Consider the following 20,139-nt stretch of genomic DNA (forward strand, 5'->3'; position numbering starts at 1 on the left):
TTAACATCTTTATCAACGTCTGGCTATGCCTTGCAATTTTTAGAAGGCTCCAGATTAAAGCAGAAATCTGAATTTGTTTCGAAACTATTTTACCGATTTTTCTATCAGATGTCGCTATTGCGTCCATAACGAAGCCATTTTATTGTTGCTTCCTAATAAGACAGAGAAGATTATTTTTCACGTTAAGAACGGCTATGAATAACTGTTCTGATAAGACTTATTAAGTCGAAATACGTATCAACAGATACATAGACGCTTTGAACGTGAAATCAAATCTTTTCTGTCTTTTTCATTTTATTTGGATCTACTCTGTATGAGTACAAGAAACAAATTCGTTAACGATTTCTGCTTAGTTGACGAGGCATGTCATGGAATGCAAATTTTAGATTCCCCATGTCTCTATTAACATCTTTATCAACGTCTGGCTATGCCTTGCAATTTTTAGAAGGCTCCAGATTAAAGCAGAAATCTGAATTTGTTTCGAAACTATCTTACCGATTTTTCTATCAGATGTCGCTATTGCATCCATAACGAAGCCATTTTATTGTTGCTTCCTAATAAGACAGAGAAGATTATTTTTCACGTTAAGAACGGTTATGAATAACTGTTCTGATGAGACTTATTAAGTCGAAATACGTATCAACAGATACATAGACGCTTTGAACGTGAAATCAAATCTTTTCTGTCTTTTTCATAAGAAAAATTCCTTTAGACATAGCAACAGCTGCAACTCTGCTTGAAATTGAAGCTCGTAGTACGACTATCACAATGTTTTAATGACAAAACTAAAATAACGCCACGATGTGGTACAAATAAATACCACTGAGCGTTTTTTACAATCGTGAGCTTTCGCTTGCTTTTTCTACTGTTTTTAATAATCCTATCTATACTTGAATTAAAAGTAATTAGTGCAATATTTTATTAGAAAATTATTAGACGCCCTACTTATTTTCGTTTGTTTTTTCAATAGTTTTTTGTTAAATTGGTAAAACTATCTATTCTAGGTGAGATTTTTAGTTATAGGTGTAAATATATATCTGTACCGATGTCTATTTGGTCATGTAACATGTCACAATCAAAACGTATTTAATATTTTAAAATTTCAGTTCTGTGAATATTTTTATTCTTTACCGATTTAACGCAAAGCCCATTAGCGCCAAGAACAGGAAATTCTTTTAAATGCAATAGTTATATTTAAAACTATGTGAAAACAACTTATATTTCTTTAATTTAAGTCGAAATAAAAAAATTCTCTTTTTGAATAAAAAGGTGGTTTCATACGAGACCACTACGCGTTTGGCAATATCAAATATGGAAAAAAATTATGAATTTGTCTCATTTGTATGAAATAGTTCAAAACATGAAATACAAAGCCCAACGTTTTATTTTGTCCAAATCCAAGAATTTTGAAAACTGAAACAGTATTACCCATATTTTTTTGTTTATAGAAATATTGCTCCTTATTTCTTAAGAAGATATCTTACTGTTCATGAGATCACTTCCTCCCATACTGCGAAAGAAGATATGGCCTAGGTACTTGTATAGTCTTGCTATTTTTTTTAGTATATCTTTCTACATTTTTGACCGAATGAACACCAAAACATGTGCTTGTGACTATTACAACTTTGTTGTCTCTTCAAGAAACGTATTAAATACAAGTTTTCTTATTCAATATCGAACAATATTTGTGTTCATCATCTTTTTGGAAACAAGTGTGGACAATTTCTAGTCATTCTATTATCCCTCACAGTACCCGTAACTGTAACCCGTACCCTTAGCTTTTAGAGTAGCTAACAAGTTTGTACTGGAAAATAAATTATCAATGAAAAACTTGTATCTCAGAGATCCTTTGTCACTCAATTTTTTGATCATCTGTACCATAGGAGATGTGGCTTTCCAAAATATTTTTAATATTCTTTTAATTTTTATAAATTTTTTTGTGTTAAACGATACTTTTACAGCCGGGTCCATATGGTGACTGTAGGCGCTAATGGGAGTTGCAGTTCAGTGAATATTTTTATTCTTTACATATTTAACGCAAAGCTCATTCTAATTTAGAATTTCTTATATTTCTTGTGTTATTTGTATAATATCTTTCATGTTATGTACTTCTACCCCATTGTTGGCGTTTATCCTGTTTACCTGTGTGATTTCAAATTATAGTTATTAGTATTTAATGTTCTTATTTTGTTCTATTGATTGCTAGATTTTTCTTCTCGTTTCCGATTTTTTGTTTCCCTAATATTTTTCTTAATATTTTATTTACTTCTTTATATTCTGTCGTTTGTCTTTTATTTTGTTCTAGGAGGACTTTTTTTATTCACAGCCGAAAACACATTGTTAACATTTGGGAAAAAAATAAGCAGACAAGTATTTGACGCAATAAATGGTAATAAAAAAAATTGGTGACGTTCCTTATAGTAGCTATATCTAAAGAAGAAAATACCCCTCACCTGATTGTCGTCAAATTCTTCTATTAGGATATCTTGAGCATTCGAAGCTCGTATTGTGATGATTCCGTTTAGTGTGGCATTAATATGAGAGAAAACAGGAGATTTAGCTAAAATTGGTAGATAAATTTAGTTTTATTCTCGAGAAAACTGATTCTGAACTTTAATATTAATTAACATTCTACGAAAGGATTAAAATTACTTACTTATTCCCTCTAGATGCTTAAGCACTCTAGCTGAGGATATATACCAAGATCGGAATTTAAGAAAAACTGCTCCAAGAATTAGAATGGCTATCACTATGTAGGCGTTAGAAATAGTAATATTTACCAGGATTCCGCACAATACTAACATGACCTGAAATAAAAAAAAATTAATGTACTATTCTTTGAGTATCTAAAGCAGGAGTCTCCAACTTTTTGCATGATTGTAAATATATTGCAAATTACAAATAGAAATATATTATATAAAATTTGTAACGTAATAATTAACATTAAGTTACTTTATATTGAAAAAATTGCATAAAATAATAAGAAAAAATTGAAAAACCACTAAAACATATAAAAAAATAATGCCATGGGACCTGATGAAATACCTACAGAAATCTTACGACTATTACCAAAGACCCATTTGATATAGTAGTAGAATTATTCAATAAAATCTACGATACTGGTTAAATTCCTAAAGAGTGGCTAATTTGTTCATTGTAGTGACCCAAATCCCTACGGAAAGAAATATGAAGAATTTATAATGATCAGTTTGGTGTTTTAAAAGTTTTTTTTGCGACAATACATAAATATGTTATAAAAAACTATATGTTATACTAGAGAGAAAAGAATAGGGTAGTAAAGAGGCACTATTTACTATAATCATTTCACAGAATTCTCACTCATAGAACGGTGTCGAGATGCCAACTGCGACGTATTCGTATGTCTAGTTGACTTTAATAAAGCCTTTGACAAAATACAATACAGAAGGCTTGCAAACATATTACGTGGGCGGTCCGATAAGTACTTATGCTCGCCGCCTCATGGCGCCACTATCTCAAGAGAAATCTACTATAGTGTAATACATTCTCGTAGACGGCTAATGTCAAAATTTTGGAATTTTGGGAATTTAAATATCCACAAATTAAGACCTGGTCTGTTCTGTTTCTTTTATTTAGGATTTTATGCATTCTTTGAATACCTCGATTTAAAACTGCCTGCGTTGCAATGGCTAGAGTAATAACTTACCTATGACTTGCTAGCTATTCCGTGGGTTTGAATCCGTCGTGAATAGGGATTTCTCTATATGAAAAAAGAGAATACTCATGTTATCAGATTAGTGCTCATAAACCCAGCAGATAAGCAACAAAGTTTCTGTATAGGAAGGTCGTGTACCGATGCAATATTCTTTTCTTTTGCATGTATATCCCCACGCGAGAGTTACATATGGTAGGTGTTATACAGTATGATGCAAATGTATGAAATAAATTCATTATTTCAGAAACAGACGACTTCTAAAAAAAATCTTAAAACACTACAATTTTAATTTTTAAATAGCCATCAACTGCTACAATGTATTGGACATTACGTCATCAGTGTCGGCGTAATGATGTAATCGACGATTTTTTTAAATATAAACCGAGGTCACGCGACAGCTCATTTGAAAGGTCTTCTTATAGCCTTTGCAACGAAATAATCATTTGAATCTATATTTCTACAGGGTTAACCAAAATTGTTGGTATATTAATACAATTAACTTACAATAAATGTTTACTTAAATACAATTTAATTACAACAAATGTTCAAATTGACGACCTTCAGCAATAATACAATATGAAAGATGGGCAATAAATTCTTTCCTAACGTTTTCGATGACTTTAGGAGTTATTTGTGCAATTTCCGTTCTGATGCGCTCCTTCAACTCTTCTACATTATTTGGTCGGTTTTGATACACTCTGCTCTTTAAATATCCCCACAAAAAAATCTAACGGAGTCAAATATGTAGGCCTTGGTGGCCATTAGATGGACCCCCTTCTGCCTATCCACCTACCTGGGAAAACGTTATTAAGGTAATTTCGTACCTTCACGCCGTAGTGTGGGAGAGCTCCATCATGTTGGTACCACAAATCATTTCTATTTGGAAATAGCTAATTCAATGACAAAAGATAATCCTGAGAAATTTTAGATAACGAGAAGCCATTAAGTTTTCGTCAAAAAAATATGGCCCTACAATTTGATTGTTTATAATGCCGGACCAAACATTCACCTTCTCGGGATATTGTGTCATATACTCTCCCATCCAATGTGGATTTTCACTTGCCCAATATCGATATGTCTGGCGATTTACGTTACCGTTCAGCATAAAAGACGCTTCATCAGAGAAAAGTACCTTTTGTATAAAACCCTGATCTCTGTTACATTTTTCCATAACGATTTCGTAGAATTCGATTCTTCTATCAAAGTAATCTTCTAATAGCCCCTGGACCAGATGTACTTTATATGGATGCTACTTCTCCTTTTTTAGCACTCTTACAACAGTTGATTGGTGAACATTATTATCTAGTGCGACCTGCCTAGAACTGGTATGGGGATTTTCTTGACACGCCAGTACAACATCCAGTTTCTTGGCTTCGGATATTGATTTTCTACCACTTCTGGGAAGATCTTTAACATGGCCAGTTTTTCTAATTTTTTTTTTTTTTAGTTTTACTTACTGTCGATTGAGTAATTGGTTCGCGATTGGGGTATTTAGCATTAAATAAATTACGAACTTCTGCTTGAGTCCTCACTATATCTCCATAACCAATCATGATTAAAATCTCGATTTGTTTTGATTCTGTTAGTTTAATTTTTGTAAATGCTGTTATTAATGTCGGCAAAAAACTCGAAGAGTAAAAATTTGACGTCTATTATTTGACAGATTCACAGATCATTGACAAATAAAGACGAGTCAATAACAATATTGATTTAAATATTTATGAAAAATAACTTGGGATACTTACTCCAATAATTAATTTCAGATTATAATGTAGCATTGTATGTTATCAACGTATTTTTTTTTAGGACCCAGCAAAAAACACTATTTTGTTTTATCCCAGTGGCGTTCCTTAGTGTATTTTAGTTCAGTAAATGAATACTTATTGTAAGTCCATGTTACTTAACAAAGTTCATAATTTTGGGGAACCCTGTAGAAATAAATATTCAAGTGATTACATCGTTGCAAAGACGATAAGCAAACTTTTCAAATGAGCTGTCGCGTGACCTCGGTTTGTATTTAAAAAAAAGTCGATTACGTCATTACGCCGACACTGACGACGTAATCTCCAACACATATATAGCAGTAAATGACCATTCAAAAATTAAAATTGACGTGTTTTAAGATTTTTTTTTAAAGTCGCCTTTTTCTGAAATAATGAATTGATTCCATACATTTGCATCATACTGTAGGTATTGTAATACTATTATTGATGGGTGTTAATTTGGTTTTGATTAACAATTAATTGCTTCTTTCTATGGATCCTCTGATGTTGGCTCTGGCCATTTCTGTTATTTATACTGTCACGTTTACATGTGATATAAACGTTAGACGATGGTCCATTATGACTCCTAGGTATTTAGCTTTATTTTTCCATTCAATTTGGGTCTGTTTTGCACAGTTGTTCTTCTGAACTATCCCTTTTTTTAACTGCTTGTGTCTTCTCTAGATTACAACAAGTCTGAGTTTAGCCGCGAAGGTTAAATAGGCGTCCGTGCGACGGGTCCAGGAATACACCGACATCCTGTTTTTCTTTGGTCGCTCTGTAGAGAGTTTCAACTATCTGAGGTAAATGATCGTTGAATGCATCTTCGGATGGATGTCTAGAGTTAATTATCTTTCCTTACATTAAGAAATAAAAAAATAATTTCTTCTTCTACTTCCTTATTGTATGTAGGCTTTAACGCCTGTTTTTTCTTTAATATTAGCCAATACTTGTTCGTCCATTTGGTAACTTATTTCGTTCTATTCGTACTATCCTATTCTCTGTCATTCTACTAATGTGTTCGTTTTCCTCCTGTTTCCGTTTTGTCATCCATTCATTTAAGTCTTTTATATTGCATGCTCTACTTATGTTTTCGCTTCCCTGTCTCTCCAACACACTTTTTCCTGATATTCGTCGAAGTATTTTCATCTCTGTTGTTTCTAGTAGTCGTCCCGTTTTAGATGTGTCAGGTCTTGTCTCCGCCGTGTATGTTATAATATAGGTCTAATTGCTGCTTTATAGATTCTTGTTTTTGTGTGTTGTCTTAGGTGTTTGTTCTTCCAGATTGTGTCATTAAGAGATCCCGCCGCTTCATTTGCTTTTAAGCTTTGTTGTCGTACTTCTTCTTCAACACCTCCGTAACTAGTTATATCTATTCCCAGATATATAAACTTTGCTTCCTGCTTTATTATTTTCCCATTAATTTCGATATTACATCATGACGGGTATTTAGATGTTGTCATACATTTGGTTTTTTCTGCTGATATTATTATATTGTATTTCTTAGCTGTTGTATTTAAGATGTGTGTTAATCTTTGGAGCTCGTCTTCTCTCTCGGAGATTAATGCGGTGTCGTCTCCATAACATACTATTTGAATTTCTTTGTTTCCCATTCTGTAACCATGACCTTTACGTACTTCTTGTATTATTTCATCCACTATTATATTAAAGAGAAGTTTGCTTAACGAGTCAACCTGTCTGATTTTGCTTTGTAATGTACAGGTATACACTGTGTTAGTTTCCAATTTATCTTTGCCTGTATTTAATTATGGAAGTAGATGCTTCCGATGGTTTTATAATATTGATTGGTATATTTCTTTTATACAGTATGTGTAAGACGTCTTTGACTTAGATGCGCTTAAAAGCCTTTGTCAGGTCTATAAAACATAGATATGCTGGTTTATTGTACTCGATGCCTTTTCAGTGATTTGTCTTAGTACAAATACAGCGTCTACGCAGGATCTTCCTAATCTAAATCCTTGTTGTTCATCTGATAAAGTTGTTACTTTATTGATTTTGTTGGTTATTACTTTTATGGTAAGCTTAAGTGCTTAGTGCATAATAGATGTCTCCATAATAGCAAGATCCCTAAAGACTGGAACGAGAGTCTAGTAATACTCTTACACAAAAAAGGGGACAAATGTGATCTAAGGAATTATAGACCTATATCGTTGCTCAGTCAAGTATACAAACTATTTATGAGAATTATTAACAACTGGTTAACCTACAAAATGGACAATTACCAACCGGTTGAACAGGCTGGCTTCCGCAAAGGATATAGTACATCAGACCATCTGCTTACAATGAGAACATTGATAGAGAAGGAAATGAATACCAACTACCCGTATTTCTTGCCTTCGTCGACTATGAAAAGGCGTTTGATAGTATCGAGATGTGGGCCATAGAACAAGCTATTAATAATTGTAGAATAGATTTGAGATGTAGGCAACTAATATATAATATATATGAAAATGCAACTATACTAGTACAACTAGACGAGAATACAAATAATCCCATCCCCATTAAGAGAGGAGTGAGACAAGGAGACGTAATATCGCCAAAGCTTTTCAACCTAGCCCTAGAAGACGTCTTCAAAACTACAAATTGGTCAACCTATGGAATTAACGTTAATGGCAACAAGTTAAACCACCTCAGATTCGATGACGACATAGTGATTATAGCGAACACATTCGAGAAACTGCAAAATATGATGGGGGAACTAGCAGCCAGCTCCCAATCGGTCGGCCTAAAAATGAATATGAAAAAAACAAGAATAATGACAAACCCAGATGTCCCCAGACGTATAACTATAAATGGCAGTGAGATAGAACAAATCCAGGAATATATCTACCTAGGCCAAATCCTGAGACTTGACAAAGAGAACCAAAGTGCGGAAATTACTAGAAGAGCAAGACTAGCATGGGCAGGATTTGGAAAACTTAGTTGGATACTTAAGAACCTCAAAATACCCCAATACTAGAGAAGCAAAGTGTTCAACCAATGCATCGTTCCTATCATGACATATGGATGTCAAACCTGGACCCTAAACAAAGGCAAACATAAATAAACTAGCCACAACAGAAAGAACAATGAAAAGAGCAATGTTAGGTATAAGACTGTCAGATAAAAAGAGAAATGACTAAGTAAGATCCAAAACAAAAGTCGAGGACATAGCAACAAAAATTGCCAAACTTAAATGGAGCTTCGCGCTTCACACTGCTAGACAAAAAGACCAACGTTGGAACACTACAATACAACATTGGAGACCTTACGAAAGTAAACGACCAAGAGGAAAACCACAGATGAGATGGGTGGATGATATTAAAAGAATAGCCGGAACAAATTGGAAATATGTTGCTCAGGATAGAGACCGATGGAAGGAGTTGGGAGAGGCTTATGTCCAAACATGGACGACAAAAGGCTAAGAAGAAGAAGCTTAAGTGCGGTGTTCAGTAGATTTATACCTCTATAATTGTTAGGGTCTTCTTCATCTCCTTTCTTGAACGTTGGTATCATTATGCTTCTAGTATCTTGCGGTGCAATATTAGTTTTTGTATAAGTTTTGTTATCTCTAATGTTTTACTTTCCCCTCCGTGTTTTATAAGCTCACTGGTTATTCCATCTAGTCCTGGTAACTTTCTATTTTTAAGTGCATTGACGACTATCACTACTTCCTGAAAACTGATTTCTATTTCATGTCTTAATTAAGATACGTTATTGTGTTGATTGCTATTTTTCTTTCCTTTAAACAGTTTAGTCAGGTATATTTCCCATTCGTTTGCTGGTATGATATTGTATTCCTTCAATTCTGTCATTTCTTTTCGTTGTTTTCTTTTAGAGTGAAGACAACTCCAAGGGAGCCCGAAGAAGACTACCTCCTTGGACTTAATAATCGACCATATTTATACACGGCTATGAGTGTTGAAATTAATATTTCCAGGTAAATTGGCCAATCAAGAAGTTTCGTGGCGATGCAATGCACATCAGGGAGCATTAGTCCACGACTGCGAGCCCGCGATGACATTACATCGGGAAATAGAACAGAATAGAATTGAACTAGGGCGTAAAATATTAGTACATTAGACAGTCAACCAGAGTAAATTGATTTCTACATTTTACAGTTTTGTCCAAAGAAACTTTAGTTTAATTAAAACACTGATATTCTAAATTAAGTTAAATTCTAATAAGGTTAATTAAAGTTATAAATACCTGCATGGCATCTAAAAAACCCATAGGTAAAAGTTCATCTATAGCACCCATGTCTTTGGAAAATCTATTGAGAATCCTTCCGCTTGGATTTGTATCAAAAAATCTCATTGGGGCCTTAAGTAACATATGGAACATACTGGTGTGTAAGTTAACTGAAGCCATCATGCAAGCCTTAAAGAACAGCAGCGACCTAGATAGCGTCAACACAATAGCCAGTCCTATGAGAGCACTATAGAAATACAATGCCCAATTCGTTTTGATTATTTTTTTTATCTGGCCGTCTACATTAACATTATCAAATATATCATTGATATTAAATGATTCCGATTTTCTGGTATTCTCTGGTATGTAACTGTAATTATTATAAGAATAACTGAAGTTGCCTTTATCATGTAATGGAAGTATCTCTATAGTTGGAGATGTTGATTCAACAATTGTTCCATTTTCGTGACGTATTGCTTCTTGAGAAGTCCTGAAAAACAGAAGATATATATTGTAAAAAAACAGTATATATACATCATATAACTCGGTTATTTCACATTATTATATACTATTGGTCTAATTGATCTAATTTTTAATCTTGTTATGGATCTGGTTATGAATGTACTGACAGAGAAGATAAAGAAAGTCAATGCATGTTGCGGATAATATCGTCTTAGTAAGCGAGAGCAAATACATGCCGCAGGAAAAGTTGTAGGGTTGAAGGGCTATTAAAGAGGGAGGACTTAACGTTAGCAGGTCTAAAATGGAGTATATGTGGTTAAAAGGAGGAGAAATGGTTGGAGACATCGACTTGTTTACGAAAAAACTATGATGTGAAAGAGAAATTAAATACCTGGGTTTATTCATACCGAAAAATGGAACACAAGGTCAAGAAATTTCCCACAGATATTTAAAAGGGCTAACAAGAAAGATATAAGAGTATTTTGAGATCTGCGTTAGTGTATGGCGGTAAAGTGTGGCCTGTAAAAAAAGTTCAGGAAAAGAGAATGAAGGTAGCTGAAATGAAAATGTAATAGTGAATATTGGGTAAGACTACAAGAAATAAGATCAGAAATGATGTGATTAGGGGAAGAATCAGTGTGACTACAGTCTTAAAAAAGCTTTAAGAATAAAGATTTCAATGGTTTGGCGTAGCAATAAGAGCTATAGGGGACAAAAAATACAACTGTTAAAAGTTGAGGAAAAGAGAAGTAGAGGAAAATCGGGAAGAAGGTGAAAGGATTGTGTGGCAGAGGACTTACAAAATTTTGAACTTACCAGAATGTTAACCATAAATCTACTCCTACGTTAAAAGCTTGAGCCAGGACCATCAAAGTCAGTACAAAAGCAACGAAGCAAAGGTTCTTAGTGGCAAACAAATAGTTTTTAAATGGTTTTCCGTCACCGACACTCTCTTCTTCTTCACCATGTTTATCAGAAGTCATATCTACCGAACGCATACTCAACGATATTTCACTCTAAAATAAATTAAAAAACTTATTTTCGTGTTTTTGTAGATTGTGCACAGTTAAAAACATATTAAACTTATTTAAAATTCAAACTCTTGTATTAAATAAAAGCCCTTTATCACTGGATAAATTTCGAGATATGTTTATTAGGGAGGAATTCTCTTGATAATCTAAAAAAACGCTTAGGTCATTAATCTAAAAGAGTTGTGTGAACTTCGATGTGATCTTTGATGCTTTACAGTTCGCCTACAGAGAAACAGAGAAAAAGAGTGAGAGATAGATCTAAAGAGAAGGGGGTAGAAAGAGGGAGAGAGACATAAAAAATGAGCAACAGTAATCTTGGTATTTCCGCATTACTGAGGACCGTGATTGGTCTCTATCTTCAACTGCTCTGAGATCTTCGCAGAATAAGTTTAAATCTGAATTCTTAATTTGGTCGGATCATCTAGTTGGTGATCGTCCTCTTGATCTTCTCCCCGGAACGTTTCCAGAAACAATTTATCTCTCCAAACTATCGTCACCTCAGCGAACCACGTGAACGAAAAATTGCAGAATACGTTGCAGACATATTGTAAACAGCCTTTTCTCAATCTCGAGTCGGTTTAGAACCAACTAGAAGTCCAAGGTATACGCAGCATTCTTCTCCAGTACCACATCTCAAAGGCATCAATTTTTTGGCGCTCGCGTCCGCAAAGAGTCCAAGTCTCTGCCCCGTATAGAAATATTGAGAATTACAAGGGCATTCACCAGTCTCATTTTGATATTTTGACAGATATATCTGTCTTTCCAAACTTTAGTTTGGCGACTAATTGCATTTTTTGCCGTACCAATACGTCTCCGAACTTCTGCCTCACAGTTATCATCGTTAGTTATACTGGACCCGAGAATGACCCGAGATAGACAGAACTGTCGACTATCTGGTATTCCTGTAACATGTTAGTCAGTTGAATAGTGTGAAATCTATCTTTTTCTTCTTCTTCTTCTTCGCGCGACTAGAATTACTCCTGTTTGTCTTCCTCTTATTCTGTTTCAGTCGTTGTTGACTGTACATTATCTTTCCACCTTTTTGGCGGCCTTCCAACGGGTTTTCTGCTATACGGCTTGTTGTTTTTACAGATGTTCGTTAATCTATATATACGTTCGCCTATACTTCTGTTGGTTTGTCTGTCTCTTAATGATATGTTCGCGATTGATCTTAATACTTTTATTTCGATATTGTTGATTTTTTGTTTCGTCTTTCTTGTATCGGCCCTTGTCTCCGCTGCATATGTTAGGATTGGTCTTACTGTTGTCTTGTATACTTTCATTTTGCTTTCCATTGTCAGATATTTGTTTCTCCATATGGTTTCTCGGAGGCAACCACTTACTCTTGCCGCTTTTGATGCTTGCCTTGTGGTCTCTGTTCTTATATCCCTGTCACTAGAGATCTCTACTCCTAAGTAATTGAATTTCATTACTTGTTCCACAATTTTGCCGTCTATTTCTAGTTTGCATCTACGCAGCTCTTTACTGATCACTATACATTTAGTTTTTTCTACTGATATTCTCATATTGAGTTTGTTTGCTGTGATAAGGTGTGGAGCTGTCTTTGTAGGTTATCTTCTTATCAGCAATTAGTACTGCATCATCGGCATAGCATAGTATCGTGATTTTATGCGCTTCCATGTGGTACCCGTGTCGTTTTCTTACTTCGTGAATTATTTGATTCATCACCATATTGAATAACAATGGGCTGAGCGAGTCTCCTTGGCGGATTCCTCCTTTTAGTTCTATGCATTCTGTTTTCCCTGTTGGCATTATAACTCTGGTCTTGTCGTTCTTGTTAATTTCATTAATTGTCCTTATTAGCTGATGGTCTATTTGTTCAGCTTGTAATAAATTTAAGATGTCATTTCGCTTCACCTTGTCAAAAGCACTTTTTAAATCTACAAAGCACATGTATGGTGGTTTTCCATATTCAATGGAATCTATCGACCACCATAATTTTTAACTTATCAACTTTCAGACCAACTTTATTGCTTTCGTACTCAACTCTTCGCAGGAGAATAAACATGCCTTGCTCATTTGGTACTATAAGTGTAGTGTTATCAGCAAATCTTAAATGGGAGATTTTTCTACCAGCCACTGTTATTCCACCGGCCTATTTATCTAAAGCCATCCTTATGACATGTTCACCATAAATGTTGAATAAGTCAGGTGACCACAGAATTATCCAGCTTACACAATCAAATGCCTTTTGGTAGCCTACGAAGCATATAATCATAGATACTTGAAATTCTCTAGACTTTCCAATGAGTTGTCTCAGGTTCAAGATTTGTTTCCGTGTAGCTTTACCCTTTATAAAACCCGCTTTTTCCTAAGATATTTGGTAATGTAGATAGGTTTTTAATCTGTTTTTGATGATATGCAACAAGATTTTACTATCATGTGTTATTAGTGACAGTGTGCGGTAGTTTTCACATCGGGTGATAGTTCCTTTTTTGTAGAGCGGGATGTAAATTGAGGTACACTAATCAGATGGTTATTTTCTTGAATTCCAAATAGCGACATAGATAGAATGTATGATATGTAATCCTTTGTTACCTAGTAAATGTAGTATTTCACCTGGTATTGAATCAAATTCTAGGGATTTATATCTGTTTAGCGATTTAATTGGTCTTTAGATTACCTTCCTTATCTATTACTGACCACGTTTGAGATTTAAATTATCTAGTAAGGACTTTGATCTTCTGAAATAAATCCCTCGGTTCATTTATGCAGAACTGTTCCTTTATCTCCCTGCATATTTGAGAGATGTAATCAGCTTTGTCTTTGCGGCACTGTTTTCTGATTTATTTCGATAACGCTCTGTATTCATCGTTTGTTCCGTATCTAGTTTTATGTTTTTTTCTGGGCCGAATCACAGTATTAGTGGATATCAACGACTTACGGCCCGTGGAAAGCGCTGTTTCATAGTTTTTATAGTCTTGGTTATCTTATCTTTGAAATAGATCCCCTCACTATCTACTGGGTCTTAATAAAGAGCTTGTTTTAGGTTTTGTTGGAAGTCATTGATTTTTGATGGATTTAAAGATATGACTATTCGTAGGGGTCTTCTATTTTTGGACTTTAAAACCAAGTCGAACGTTCAATACCAGTTGATGATCGCTTCCACAGTCTGCACCATGATATGTTTTACAATTGATGGCCGATGACTTCCATCTAGATCTTATTTGGTCTATTTGATTTCTTGTTCGTTCATCTGGGCTGGCTGCTATATATATATATATATATATATATATATATATATATATATATATATATATATATATATATATATATATATATATATAATGTATATATATATATATATATATATATATAATGTATATATATATATATATATATATATATATATATATATATAATGTATATATATATATATATATATATATATATATATATATATATATATATATATATATATATATATATATATATATATATATATATGATAATACAACTAGACGAAAATACAAGTCATATCCCCATTAAAAGAGTAGTTTTAAAGGTGTAAATACGATTACATTTTATATACAAATTAAAAACTCACACTAGCGTCGGACAATACCGAAAATCTTCTAGTACTGGAAAACTTTCTTGTAAATTCTACAGGTTCTTGATCAACATCGTCTTGTTTATCATGTTTGTCACCAGTTTCGTCGGCAGCAACTAAGAGTTTTGTAAAGTCCATTTTACTATCCATTAGTTCTTCAAAGGTACCTTGAGCCTCAATTTTACCCTACAAGAACATAAAATGTCAACTATACATTATTACATTATAAAGATTATTCCTATAAACATAAATGGTATGTGCTAAAGAAAAATTAAATATACTAATACACATATATCTTAATATACAAAAAATAATTAAAGAAAACTCAGAATTTACCTCTTTATATTTACATATTTTCCTTCAGTTTTCTAAAAGCTAAAAGGAATTCATGGAGAGAGTTTCGCGAGGAGATTACAGGTATCCTGGCGTGTTCTCGAATCCATAAATTCCTGGCAAAGGATGATGCTACAACTAAAGAAGTAGGTTTCCTAAGCAAAGCTAATGGCAAATCTACGGACACCAAAGAGAAAAGTTTTTAGAGAACTGATACACACGTACCTCCGGGGTTCAACAATTCTAGATGATGCAGATAGGCAAACCAACATAGACCAAAAGCTGACTAGGCCAATATCTACAGATGGGGGAATAGTCACAGCAATCACAAGACCAAACAGAATTATATGAGCTATAAATAAGTTTCGGCCATATAAATCTCCAGAGACATATGGCATGTATTCAATACTGTTGCATATGGGATTAGAAGTATTGATACTATATCTATGCAAGCTGCTCAAAGCCAGTTTAGCATAGGGGGTCGTACCGAAATTATGGCAAAAGGTTAAAGTCATATACTTGCCTAAGGTAGATAAAGTATCAGACCTAATACCAAAGTCATATAGACCGATAATCTTCTTTTCTATTTAAAACGCTGAAAAGGCTTTTTGATAGGTACATCAGAGACGAAGTGCTTAAAGATTCTAAGCAATCGTCAATGTGCATACCAACCTGGTAAATCTACTGACTCTGCGTTGGATGATCTAAATAGGCTTATCTCAAAGTCAATGAAAGACAAAGAGATAGCAATGACCGTTTTTTTAAAAATAGAAGTGATATTTAATAATGTTACTACCAGCTCTTTGATAGGGGCTATGAGTAGACGAGGCGCACCTGTGGTAATATGCAGATGGATAAGGGCATCCCTGGAGAATAGGATAGTATTATTCACTCTGGGTAAAGCAACCATTAAAGCAAAAGTAGGTGGAGGCTGTCCACAAGGAGGAGGTCTGTCCGCTCTACTTTGGGCAAAATTGGTATATGATCCACTCAGAAATCTATCCACAGAAGGCCTGTCTAGGATATGCTGACGATATAGCAATCATTGTCAGGGGCATGTTTGCCCAGGTGGTGTCTTAGAGAATGCAAGCAGCTCTAAATATAGTTGACGACTGGTGTAAACAAGAGAGACTGATAGTCAATGCTCAGAAAATACAAATCGTCAACTTCGCCAAAAAAAAACAGAAATCTAATGCCTAAAACTATCGGTGCTGGAAGGAACAAAGATTTCATTTGCCAAAGAAACAAAATACCTTGAAGTGTATTTTGATCATAGGCTTACATGGAATACTCACATTCTCAAAACCACACAGAAAGCTACTATGTTCCTGGGCAGACGTAGAAGAATGTAAGGTAAGAATTGGGAACTTAACCCCAAAATGACTCTATGGTTAAACACAAGGGTTATTACACCAATGATAACCTATGGCTCAGCCTAATTAAGGCTGCTAGGTAATACACAAAGGCTAGCATGTCTCTGAATCTACCATCACTTTATATCTTTATACAGGGCGATGCAGATCAGTGATGCACAGATTGTTCCATAGTCAGCGACATAAGCCAGATGCATGGTGCTGACAACAGAAAGCTAACCAAGGCGCTAAAAGCCGATATTGTGATGGGGCAACTTATCGATGCAACAGCTACAAGATATAGCTTTAACAATAAGTTCACAATTAAGATACCAGGCAGGGAACACTGAAATGAAGATGTACCCATACACATGTGACAGTTTTCTAGGCGGAAATAACAGCAATTCATCATTGTGTGGAAGAAATAAAGAGACATAAAAGAAGGTTCTATTCAGTGCCAGCTTCACGATAGTCAGGAAGCGCTTAAGGCACTCAATTCTGTAGAGGTCAATTCTAAGCTAGAATGAGATTGTGCATGTGCCCTAAATAAACTAGGAGATCGTAGCAAGGTTACGGTATCTTGTGTACCAGGGAACGAGGGTTATAAGGGCAATGACAAAGCAGATCATATCTGACCCAAACAAGGCTCATCAATGCCATTCATTGGACCGGAACCCTTCTGCGGCACAAAGACGGTAACAAGAACGGCTACAAGAAAGTGGGTAGATTACAAATCTCTGGAATGGTGGAGGAATTCAGGAGGACAAAGACGGCTTTATACGGACGGACAAACAGTTCATTACAGAACATTCGCCAAAATTTACGACAGACCTAATAAGTAAATACAGGAAATTAGTCAAAGTTATAGTAGGTCTTCTAACAGGGCCCTGTAAGCTAAATAGGCTCTTGAAGCTGATGGGATTATCAGATGATGACTTGTGCAGATTCGGTCACCTCGAAGAAGAAACAGCAGAGCACATTCTATGTCAGTGTAACAATCTGGCAAATGTGCGGTTCTTTGCATTATTAGAACGAAATCCACCGCCAAATAGCTACATGGAAGGTACAGTCTCAAGCTATTAGACTTTTGAAAAGGGTCAGGCCAGAGAATGTTATCTAGGACTAGAGGAGCTTTTAAAAATGTGGTTGCCAACCTCCGTTAATGGGGACGGCATATAGGAAGAAGAAGAAGAGGAGCGCGATAGATCTGAAAAATCGCAGTGGAATATGCCAAAAGGCCACCTCTTTAAATCGATCTATCTATCTATTTATCGGATTTCTCTGTCTTTAGCTATAACTTTTTTATTCCGTCTCCCGTATAGTTATTCTTCCTCAGAAGAATTCGAAGACAAACTAAAATGGAAGACTGCATATAAAGAGAATAATGAGAGATTTGCACAAATAATGAGAAAATTAAAACGAGGATGGACCGGGCAAGTATATAGGATGTACAGATGAATAAACAAAAAATTTCTAACATATGTTTAAATAGATTTTTAGATATCTTTGTTTAGCTGTCTAAGGGTCAAAATTATCTGTGTATTTGTCTTTTAATTCTCTTCTTTTGTTTATAAGCTATTTAGTAGCTTAAGTGAGTTTATTATCATTATTTTTTCCTTTTTTTTTATATTCTCTTTGAGCGTTTTCAATCGCAGTATTTATTTACATATTTATCACCTTTATGTCTATTTCATTTTTATTTAGATATTCTACTTCTTAAAATTCTGAGTTATGAGAAAAAGTTATGAGATTCTGATACGCTACTTTATCTTCTATCGATTTCCGTTTATTAAAATGCCTCTCTGTTATCATTGATTTCCTTTTTCTTTTAATGTTGATCAATAGTTTTGCTCTAACCAACCGATAATCAGTCCCAACAGTGATTTTATTATTTACTGTAACATTTTGGACAATACTTTTTCTGTTTGTGATTATGAAATTAATTTCATTTTTAGAAGGTAAAATACTTACAAGAAAAGATGGGAGAGAAATTATCAATCGTTAAATTAACGGAGATGATAACAGAGTTAAAGGAGAAAAGACTAAAAAACTAGAATATTATTAAAATTCTTACGTCATTAAGCACAACGATTAAACCAGCCTTCTTCAGATATTGTAGCTGATGCGTTACTAGGATTCTAGTTTTACCTCTTAAATGGTGAAGAATACACTGATCAAACAAATGTCGTCCAACGTGTGTGTCAACAGCAGACAACGGGTCGTCCATTAAATAAACATCAGCTTGTCTGTAAATTGCTCTTGCTAAATTAATTCTAGCTCTTTGTCCTCCACTAAGTGAAACTCCCTTTTCGCCAACAATTGTTCTATCTCCTTGTGGAAACTGTTCCATATCGCGTTCCAAGGCACATACTTTAACCACTTTTTCGTACCAGCGTTTTTCGTAAGGACTTCCGAAGAGAATGTTATTCCGTACAGTTGATTGGAAAAGCCAAGGCTCTTGCGAACTGTAGGAAACTTCTCCCCCCATTTGAACTCTTCCATGTTTTACTGGCAGCTCTCCCAAAAGTAGCTAAAATATAATTATTACAATTATTGTATTATTAGAGATAATAATAGATATATAGTAATAATAAATCAGTATAAAATCTATTATAATTAGAACTTTAAAAATTGATTATGTTAACTATAAAATTTGCATTAACTTATGAAGATATTTATTCAAAAATTTACCTGTAACAAAGAGCTCTTTCCAGCTCCCACTGGTCCTACTACAGCGCACAAGGTACCTGGTGGAACTTGAAATGTAATATCTGTTAAAGTATGTCCCTTCGGTGTCCAAGAAGCAAACACGTTAGATAGTATTATACCGTTCTTATCTATTTTTTCGATAGAAGCATCTTCTCTTTCCTCCATAATTAAAAAGTTTTGAATTCTCTTAGCTGAAACTAGAGCCTCCGCGCCGACACTAATTGCTACTGGGTACCAAATGGCCATAGCTGTTTGTAGTATATTGAAGGTTTGGGCCAAGGAGAAAACTATATCAGCGGTAATAACGTTACCTGAAAATATAATTGCTATTAATTTTGCTTACTTTATTGTACATTTTAAAATGATTTTTTTTAACTATAAGTTTTTACTATAACTAACTAATAATAAAAAAAGTGAGCTGCCCACATGCCTAAAGAAAAATGTATTTGATCATTGCGTCCTCCCAGTCTTGACGTACGGAGCAGAAACACTTACCTTAACAAAAGCAGCAGCTACCAAACTGAGAGTCACGCAGAGAAGAATGGAGCGGTCCATGTTAGGAATAACTCTGCGAGACAGAATAACCAACGAAGACATCAGGAGAAGAACCGGAGTGACTGACATCACCGAGAAGATAGCCAGACTAAAATGGAGATGGGCCGGACACATAGCCAGAATGACAGATGGGCGATGGACAAAGAGGTTATTGGAATGGATGCCAAGGGAAGACAAGAGAAGCGTCGGTCGACCACCTACAAGATGGACTGACGATTAAGGAAGACTCAATAAAAACTGGATGAGAGCGGCGCAAGATAGACGGGGTTGGAAACATGAGGAAGAGGCCTATGTTCAGCAGTGGACTCTTGAGGCTAAATGATGATGATGATGAACTAATATTAATTTTTAACAATAATAAATAATATTTTTTTGACGAAGTTTTTACTGTGAAACACGTTTTGCTTACTGTTTTTCTTGTTTTCTGTCATATCGGATGTATCTTTACATTACAGGCGTTGTAATGTAAAGATACTAG

The 20,139-nt window shown here is 34.6% G+C and overlaps 1 protein-coding gene across 1 annotated transcript in view; it reads right to left on the bottom strand.

The window, feature by feature from the left end:
- The window catches only part of LOC140445519 (ATP-binding cassette sub-family C member 4-like), a 111,674-nt gene that overhangs the window by 21,947 nt on the left and 69,588 nt on the right, over window positions 1-20,139 (bottom strand). Inside the window, exons 6-12 of the mRNA XM_072537600.1 lie at window positions 19,089-19,417; window positions 18,472-18,927; window positions 14,710-14,898; window positions 10,927-11,126; window positions 9,667-10,138; window positions 2,657-2,807; window positions 2,454-2,560 (exon numbers count right to left, since the gene is read on the bottom strand). Coding sequence (XP_072393701.1) covers window positions 2,454-2,560; window positions 2,657-2,807; window positions 9,667-10,138; window positions 10,927-11,126; window positions 14,710-14,898; window positions 18,472-18,927; window positions 19,089-19,417 — 1,904 coding nt within the window. The remainder of the gene's footprint in view (window positions 1-2,453; window positions 2,561-2,656; window positions 2,808-9,666; window positions 10,139-10,926; window positions 11,127-14,709; window positions 14,899-18,471; window positions 18,928-19,088; window positions 19,418-20,139) is intronic.

The sequence above is a fragment of the Diabrotica undecimpunctata genome, chromosome 7 (assembly GCF_040954645.1).
Source record: "Diabrotica undecimpunctata isolate CICGRU chromosome 7, icDiaUnde3, whole genome shotgun sequence".
NCBI lineage: Eukaryota > Metazoa > Arthropoda > Insecta > Coleoptera > Chrysomelidae > Diabrotica > Diabrotica undecimpunctata.